The 9,085-nt window shown below is 41.5% G+C and overlaps 1 protein-coding gene and 1 long non-coding RNA gene across 2 annotated transcripts in view; both read left to right on the top strand.

Annotated features, from left to right (window-relative positions):
- The first annotated feature begins 11 nt into the window (after positions 1–11).
- LOC125179257 lies at positions 12–878 on the top strand. Its single transcript, XR_007157204.1, has 3 exons — positions 12–68; positions 399–475; positions 814–878. It is a non-coding gene; the product is annotated as an uncharacterized LOC125179257 (long non-coding RNA).
- Positions 879–2,874: 1,996 nt separating this feature from the next.
- LOC108680679 overlaps positions 2,875–9,085 on the top strand; it is a gene marked incomplete at its 5' end in the record, with an annotated part of 11,013 nt that continues 4,802 nt past the window's right edge. The window contains 1 exon segment of the mRNA XM_018169561.1: positions 2,875–2,931. Coding sequence (XP_018025050.1) covers positions 2,887–2,931 — 45 coding nt within the window.

The raw sequence follows: 9,085 nt of genomic DNA, 5'->3' as shown, positions 1-9,085 counted from the left end.
CACTACAACTACCCCCACCCCCACATCTGCCAGCGCCCCCCAGTCTACCGCCCCCTCTGACGTCAGCGGTAAGGGGGGGGGGTTGTTGTATATATCATAATTTACTGATTTAATTTTAGTAAATTGTGGAATAAAATGTTATTTAACAAATATTTTTTGAAGGGCCTAATTCTTATTCTAGTGATGAATTTTTCTTACATAAATCTTTGTAAAATCTTTTTATGTATACATTTTATATATATTTACATTTTTTACATTTTACATGATATATATATTTTTTATATTTACATTTTAATACCAAAAAATACCACAGAAATATATAAAAAATATTAGCTAATATTTGAAAAAAAATGTAAAAAGTTAATAAAAAAGTGAATAATTGATAAATTATTTTGCAGGTACAGGAACGATGTCGACGGGGGAGAGCAACCCCGCCTTCAGTGAGGGGGGCACCGACCCCCCGGCTGACCCCCTGGTGAGGGGGGGAGTTTGGGGGTCCTAGTTAAATAATCAATTATATTTAATTCAATTATCAAAATATAATCAATACACGTAATGGCTAATTACAAGTGGTCATTAATTAGCCTATAGTAATTAGTTAATTAGTAAATATTATAATAGGGAAGGTAATTAGTATATATAATGAAATAAACAGGATGATAATTAAAATATAATTAATATATATATATATTGAAAAAACGGAAGATAATTGAAGGTAATTAGTATATATATAATGAAATAAAGAGGATGATAATTGAAGGTAATTACTATTAATTACCTTGTTGAAGGTAACTAACCTATATGACCGGGCAGGCAGGGGAAGAGGGCAGGCTGCTGGAGGAGGTGCTGCTGCCGCTGTCCCGGGGGGACCCGCCCCCACGCCGAGAGGCGTGGGTTCGATCCCAGCTCTGTGCGCCAGTTTCTGGTTAGAATCGGCGAGGAGGCCGGGCGGTTAAGCACAGCAGAATTGTAGCAGTGCGTTGCGAGTTCGAGACCTCAAAATGCTGTGAATGTTCTGCGATGTTAAGAATCGGCGAAAGGCCTACGGCCTAATAACGCTGAAACTGCTATTACTATTAGTATCTTTCCAAAGTTTTGTCATTGACTGCATGATAATCGTACGAGGAGCAGTCTTCGTAATGCATTTCGTACACGGTACAGTCGGCCTAATGTTATTCGTACGATGTGCAGTCGCCCTAATGTTATTCCTACGAGGGATCAGTGGGTCTAATGCTATTCGTACGGCGCGCAGGTGAAGAACCGCACGGGCTTCTCGAACATGAAGGCGCGTATGGGCACTCGTATGACGGAGTCCGCGGACGTCTCCAAGGAGCAGAGCGTCGACGTCATCTACGACAAGAAGGCGGTGCAGAAGGCGGGCTTCTATCGTAAAGGTGATCGTAATTTGATTATTTATTTAATTACTTTATTAAACTTCTTAGGTCACTAATTAATCACATAATTGATGACAGCGTCCAGAGCTGGGCAGAGCTACTTTTAAATGTAGCGGCCGCTACCGCTCCGTTACATGCTCTAAATGTAGCGGGCGCTACCGCTACCGCTACAATTGCTTAAATGTAACGCTGCTACCGCTACCGCTGCTGAAAATGTAGCGGCCGCTACATGTAGCGCGCTACTGCCTACCTCTGACGGCGTCTACTGTATGGGTGCTTTTCATTTCCATTTCCGGTTCACAACAGTGTGCTCTAAAACATGAGTTAACTTACTCTACATTAAATTTTGATCCTGTATGCAATTGTGAAGCTGTAGGTTAAGTGCACCCTCTTTCATCAGACCAGAAACTTGCGCAGTTAGCTGGGTTCAAACCCACACCTCTCTATCACAATCTTGGTACTCAGGACTATAACTACTGGGCCACCCTGTTTAAATATATTTTTTATATTACCATATTTATTTTTTCCAGGAGAGAGCGGGTCGTGGAAGGAAGACATCTCGGAGAAAAATGTGGCCAAAATCGACCGCTACATCGCAGAGCAAATCACAGCCAAGATGCCGGAACTCAAATTTTCCTACGAGTGATGTACCGTTTTTATGAAAACCTCGGAAATACGATCACGATTTTATATAATTAGGATCCACTGATCGAATATAACTTTGTTATCAGGTGATCGGGAGGTCCGGGTATATTTACATGAAAATTATAATTCAATACAATTGTTTGTAAATTTTTGTAATTATTAATTCAAACCCCCTTAACATTACATTATTTTTGAAGTTTGTTTGGACGTTAGACGTCGTAGAGTTCGGCTGGAGTTTTTGTTCACGTTGGCTGTTTAATTTCAAACATGCCAAAGACACAACACAGACACCAGAAAAGAAAATGTTGCGAAATCTGTTCATATATCACCGTGGCATGTAGAAAACTCGTTTGTAGTACAAAATATAAGCTGCAACATGCACATATTTAAGCATTCAACATTGTTTTGAATGTTTTAGGTTATTTTTTCATAATTTGAACAATCAGTGGTGGGAAAAATTCTTGAGCAATATTTAGGAAGATAAACAAATGAATTTTTTCGGCAGAATTGTTTAAGGCGAGCCTATCTAGAATATACTCGTAAAAATAATGCTGTTGGCATAATTTTCAAAGTCCTTACCGTGGTCAATGACACAATTTTCAAATTAGTGAATTTCATAATTTGAACTAATTTTGGTCATGCGATCTAGTAAATTGGCTGAACAACGTTAATTTTCAGCTACTGCGGACGAGCCGTAGTGCTTAGAGGTTATCGGTCTTCTTCTGCTCTGCGGACGTGCGTCATATCATAAAGTAGCAAGAAAGGAAATATAAATACCTAAACAAGAACTAGACTACTAGAGTCTTCATGAGAGATACCAATATCTAATATGGAGCACAGGAACAAGATGAACGACGCGTGGATGCTCCAAGTGGAGCAATACCAGGCCAAGGTGGGGCTTGTTGCATGCTCCAAGTGGAGCAGGTGAGGCTTGTTGCATGCTCCAAGTGGAGCAATACCAGGCCAAGGTGGGGCTTGTTGCATGCTCCAAGTGGAGCAATACCAGGCCAAGGTGGGGCTTGTTGCATGCTCCAAGTGGAGCAGATGGGGCTTGTTGCATGCTCCAAGTGGAACAGGTTTAACTTGTTGCATGCTGCAAGTGGAGCAGGGCTTGTTGCATGCTCCAAGTGGAGCAGGGCTTGTTGCATGCTCCAAGTGGAGCAGGGCTTGTTACATGCTCCAAGTGGAGCAGATGAGGCTTGTTGCATGCTCCAAGTGGAGCAGGTAAGGCTTGTTACATGCTCCAAGTGGAGCAGGTTTAGCTTGTATCATGCTCCAAGTGGAGCAGGTGGGGCTTGTTACATGCTCCAAGTGGAGCAGGTGGGGCTTGTATCATGCTCCAAGTGGAGCAGGTGGGGGCTTGTTGCATGCTGCAAGTGGAGCAGGTGGGGCTTGTTGCATGCTCCAAGTGGAGCAGGTGGGGCTTGTTGCTTGCTCCAAGTGGAGCAGGTCTGGCTTGTTGCATGCTCCAAGTGGAGCAGGTCTGGCTTGTTGCNGTCTGTCAGACCTGGAGCTGTACTCCGGCATCCTGAAGGCACAGAAGCACAGCCTCGCCGCACAGCTGGCGGCAGCCACCAGCCACGCAGCCACGTGGCGTAAGGTCAGCCACTTTAGCCATATAAGCCACATGTCGTAAGGTCAGCCACTTCAGCCATATAAGCCACATAAGTCATATAAGCCACTTCAGCCATATGCAAGTCACTCAGCTAACTGGTATATTTCTATACCAGACGTATCAAAAAACTGGGTTGTTTTCATACGGGATGGCACAAATCTGGTATGTGGGATAGTGTCTGGTATGGACATTTTGAATCTTGTATATTTGCTATAGTCTGGTATATTTGCTATAGTCTGGTATATTTACTATAGTCTGGTATATTTGCTATAGTCTGGTATATTTACTATAGTCTGGTATATTTGCTATAGTCTGGTATATTTACTATAGTCTGGTATATTTGCTATAGTCTGGTATATTTACTATAGTCTGGTATATTTGCTATAGTCTGGTATATTTACTATAGTCTGGTATATTTGCTATAGTCTGGTATATTTACTATAGTCTGGTATATTTGCTATAGTCTGGTATATTTACTATAGTCTGGTATATTTACTATAGTCTGGTATATTTGCTATAGTCTATAGATTTGCGATAGTCTGGTGTATTTCTTCTGGTATATATGCGATGATGTGGTATATTTTCATCTGGTATATGTGCTGTAATCTGGTATACCCTGCAAGGAACAACAGTTGGCAACACTGCAGTCATGTTCCGGTCAGGATATATCTTTATAACAATATATATAATGTGATGTAATATTTCTATAGATTATATAGAAGCATTATATCAGACACATATATATATANGTATATTTCCATACTAGATGTCACAAATCTGGTATATTTCCATACTAGATGTCACAAATCTGGTATATTTCCATACTAGATGTCACAAATCTGGTATATTTCCATACTAGATGTCACAAATCTGGTATATTTCCATACTAGATGTCACAAATCTGGTATATTTCCATACTAGATGTCACAAATCTGGTATATTTCCATACTAGATGTCACAAATCTGGTATATTTCCATACTAGATGTCACAAATCTGGTATATTTCCATACTAGATGTCACAAATCTGGTATGTTGGGATGGTGTCTGGTAAAGACATTTGGTCTGCTATATTTGCGATAGTCTGGTATATTTGCTATAATCTGGTATACCCTGCAAGGAAGAACGGTTGGCAACACTGCAGTCATGTTCCGGTCAGGATATATCTTTATAACAATATATATAATGTGATGTAATATTTCTATAGCTTATATAGAAGCATTATATCACATATATCTAATTTTATTGAATAGATAAAGTAATATATATGAATTTATAAGAAATTTAATAGGATATATAGAAGCATTTTATATAATTCTATTACATATAAATTAATGATTACAACACTCAGTTTTTGACCTCCCACATATATAATTTTATTATATGTTTAAATTATATATGAATGTATATATAAATTGTTGATATATATACCGCCTGCTGCAGGAGGAGGCCGCCCTCCGTCTGCAGGCGCAGCGCTCCAACGACCTGCTGCTGCGCACCCAGCGCCTGCACCTGCACCTGCTGCACCTGCTGCACCTGCACCTGCCTCCTGACCTGCTGCAGCAGGTGCTAGGTGAGACACCTGCTGCACCTGCACCTGCCTCCTGACCTGCTGCAGCAGGTGCTAGGTGAGTCACCTGCTGCACCTGCACCTGCCTCCTGACCTGCTGCAGCAGGTGCTAGGTGAGTCACCTGCTGCACCTGCTGCACCTGCACCTGCCTCCTGACCTGCTGCAACAGCAGCTGGTGCATATGTTCTGTAGGAGGTTTCTTTTTTATTCATCTCTTATATGAATCATAATCATATAGAGGATCAGCAAATTCAGAGTAAACGATTATATAATATACTCTTAGGATTATAGTTCGGCTTACAGTTTAGGATAATCTTAAGTTTATAAGTTGGAGCTTTAACACTGATGTCTTCGGCGTCCAGTTGAAATGAATAAGTCTGGAGTTTAACTTCTACTCCGACGTTATTTTAGGGTTACTGTCCTGATTAACATGAACAGGAGTAAGGGCTTACACACGACTGTTCTCGGCCCATGAACAGTCGTGTGTAAGCCCGGGTTCCGTCCGGGTTTCCGGACGAGTTCCCATTTCCACTGAGTTCCTGTTTCCACTGAGTTTCCGTTCCCACTGAATTTCCATTTCCACTGAGTTTCCGTTCCCACTGAGTTTCCGTTTCCACTGAGTTTCCCTTTCCACTGAGTTTCTGTTTCCACTGAGTTTCCGTTCCCACTGAGTTTCCCTTTCCACTGAGTTTCCATTTTCACTGAGTTTCTGTTTCCACTGAGTTTCCGTTTCCACTGAGTTTCCATTTCCACTGAGTTTCCGTTTCCACTGAGGTTCCGTTTCCACTGAGTTTTTGTTTCCACTGAGTTTCCGTTTTTACTGAGTTTCTGTTTCCACTGAGTTTCCGTTTCCACTGAGTTTCCGTTTCCACTGAGTTTCCGTTTCCACTGAGTTTCCGTTTCCACTGAGTTTCCGTTTCCACTGAGTTTCCATTTCCACTGAGTTTCCGTTTCCACCGAGTTTCCGTTTCCACCGAGTTTCCGTTTCCACTGAGGTTTCTGTTTCCACTGAGTTTCCGTTTCCACCGAGTTTCCGTTTCCACTGAGGTTTCTGTTTCCACCGAGTTTCCGTTTCCACAGAGTTTCTGTTTCCACCGAGTTCCCGTTTCCACTGAGGTTTTCGTTTCCACTGAGGTTTCTGTTCCCACCGAGTTTCTGCTTCCACTGAGTTTGTTTCCACTGAGTTTCCATTTCCACTGAGTTTCCACTTCCACTGAGTTTCTGCTTCCACCGAGTTATGTTTCCACTGAGGTTTCTGTTTCCACTGAGTTTCCATTTCCACTGGGGTTTCCGTTTCCACCGAATTTCCGTTTCCACTGAGGTTTCCGTTTCCACTGAGTTTCCGTTTCCACTGAGGTTTCCGTTTCCACCTAGTTTCCATTTCCACTGAGGTTTCCGTTTCCACCGAATTTCCGTTTCCACTGAGGTTTCCGTTTCCACCGAGTTCCCGTTTCCACTGAGGTTTCCGTTTCCACCGAGTTTCCATTTCCACCGAGTTTCCGTTTCCACTAAGTTTCCGTTTCCACTGAGGTTTCTGTTTCCACTGAGTTTCCGTTTCCACTGAGGTTTCCGTTTCCACTGAGGTTTCCGTTTCCACCGAGTTTCCGTTTTCACTGAGGTTTCCGTTTCCAAAGAGTTTCCGTTTCCACCGAGTTTCTGTTTCCACCGAGTTTCTGTTTCCACTGAGGTTTTCGTTTCCACTGAGGTTTCTGTTTCCACCGAGTTTCTGCTTCCACTGAGTTTCCGTTTCCACTGAGTTTCCATTTCCACTGAGTTTCCACTTCCACTGAGTTTCCGCTTCCACCGAGTTTCCGTTTCCACTGAGGTTTCTGTTTCCACTGAGTTTCCATTTCCACTGAGTTTCCGTTTCCACTGAGGTTTCCGTTTCCACCTAGTTTCCATTTCCAGTGAGGTTTCCGTTTCCACCGAATTTCCGTTTCCACTGAGGTTTCCGTTTCCACAGAGTTTCCGTTTTCACTGAGGTTTCCGTTTCCAAAGAGTTTCCGTTTCCACCGAGTTTCCATTTCCACCGAGTTTCCGTTTCCACTGAGTTTCCGTTTCCACTGAGATTTCTGTTTCCACTGAGTTTCCGTTTCCACTGAATTTCCGTTTCCACTGAGGTTTCTGTTTACCGAGTTTCCGTTTTCACTGAGGTTTCCGTTTCCAAAGAGTTTCCGTTTCCACCGAATTTCCATTTCCACCAAGTTTCCGTTTCCACTGAGTTTCCGTTTCCACTGAGTTTCCGTTTCCACTAAGGTTTTTGTTTCCACCAAGTTTCTGTTTTCCACTAAGGTTTCCGTTTCCACTGAGGTTTCCGTTTCCACTGAGTTTCCGTTTCCACTGAGTTTCCGTTNTGTAACGAGAGACTAGTGACGACTAGTGACTGGTGACTAGACTAGTGCCACTGTAACGAGAGACTAGTGACGACTAGTGACTGGTGACTAGACTAGTGCCACTGTAACGAGAGACTAGTGACGACTAGTGACTGGTGACTAGACTAGTGCCACTGTAACGAGAGACTAGTGACGACTAGTGACTGGTGACTAGACTAGTGCCACTGTAACGAGAGACTAGTGACGACTAGTGACTGGTGACTAGTGCCACTGTAACGAGAGACTAGTGACTAGTGCCACTTTAACGAGAGACTAGTGACACTAGTGTCGAGTGACTATATTTTGAGACTAGTCATCTATTCATTGTGTTGTAAATTAGAGATTCATTTGCATGCTGTTATGAATTTTGGTTCATGCAATAAATATTGGATCATTAGCCATACGTTATACACATAATATCCATATATTATATTATTTATTAGTATTCATACTTCATATTTTGTATTATTCATACAATAATATTTTATATTATTCATACATTATATTCATATTATAAATTATTGTTACGCTGAATCATGAATTTCATGCAGCAGGCGCTGGCGACTCAGGACCTGGCGACAAAACTGTACCTCAGGTCAGACTGTAAAGACCAATAATATATAATTAATAAGATTTAATTTATAACTAAAAAACAAATTTTTTAAAATAAGACAAAATAACAATGATGTTATTTTTCTTTGTGTGGGTCATCTTGACCTAGTTTGTGCAGAGCGTATCAGTGCTACGTGTCACTATTTGGATAATTTGACCCAGGCATTGTTTTTCATGAAGATGTGTAAGCTCAAAATTCAGGCATGAAAATGTCTGTATATATGTATATCTGAATAATTTATGTGTTTTTTGTATAGAATTAAAAAAATATTTTAATATTATTGATATTGTAAAATTCTTGTCCTACATTCATATAAATAAGAGTTACAATGACCTATGCATGCAAATTAATTTTATATAGGTATGTAAGTTTTATATATTATATATATTTGAAATTCTCAAATTTTTGACACAAATTTTTAATTATTGATAAGTTTCTTGTGTATTGACTCGTATATTTCTTTGTGTGGGCAGAGCGAGGCCGAGGACAGTGAGGCTGATGGAAGTCTGTCAAGACAGAACTGCAGCAGCAACTGTCTACTGTCACCGCTAACAGACAGGAGAACCAGCGCCAACTTGACAGGCGAGTGCTCCTACCGTCTGTCTGTTGACTGTCTGTCTACTGTCACCGCTAATAGACAGGAGAACCAGCGCCAACTTGACAGGCGAGTGCTCATACCGTCATGTTGACTGTCTGTATACTGTCTGTCTGTTCACTGTCTGTTGACTGTCTGTCTGTTTACTGCTGTCTGTTTACTGCTGTCTGTTTACTGCTGTCTGTTCACTGTCTGTTCACTGTCTGTCTGTTTACTGCTGTCTGTTTACTGCTGTCTGTTTACTGCTGTCTGTTCACTGTCTGTTGACTGTCTGCTTACTGC

The sequence above is a fragment of the Hyalella azteca genome, unplaced genomic scaffold, assembly GCF_000764305.2.
Source record: "Hyalella azteca isolate HAZT.00-mixed unplaced genomic scaffold, Hazt_2.0.2 contig16202, whole genome shotgun sequence".
Taxonomy (NCBI): Eukaryota; Metazoa; Arthropoda; class Malacostraca; order Amphipoda; family Hyalellidae; genus Hyalella; species Hyalella azteca.
The sequence above is the reverse complement of the archived record's forward strand: the minus strand, read 5'-3'. Positions and strand labels throughout refer to the sequence as shown.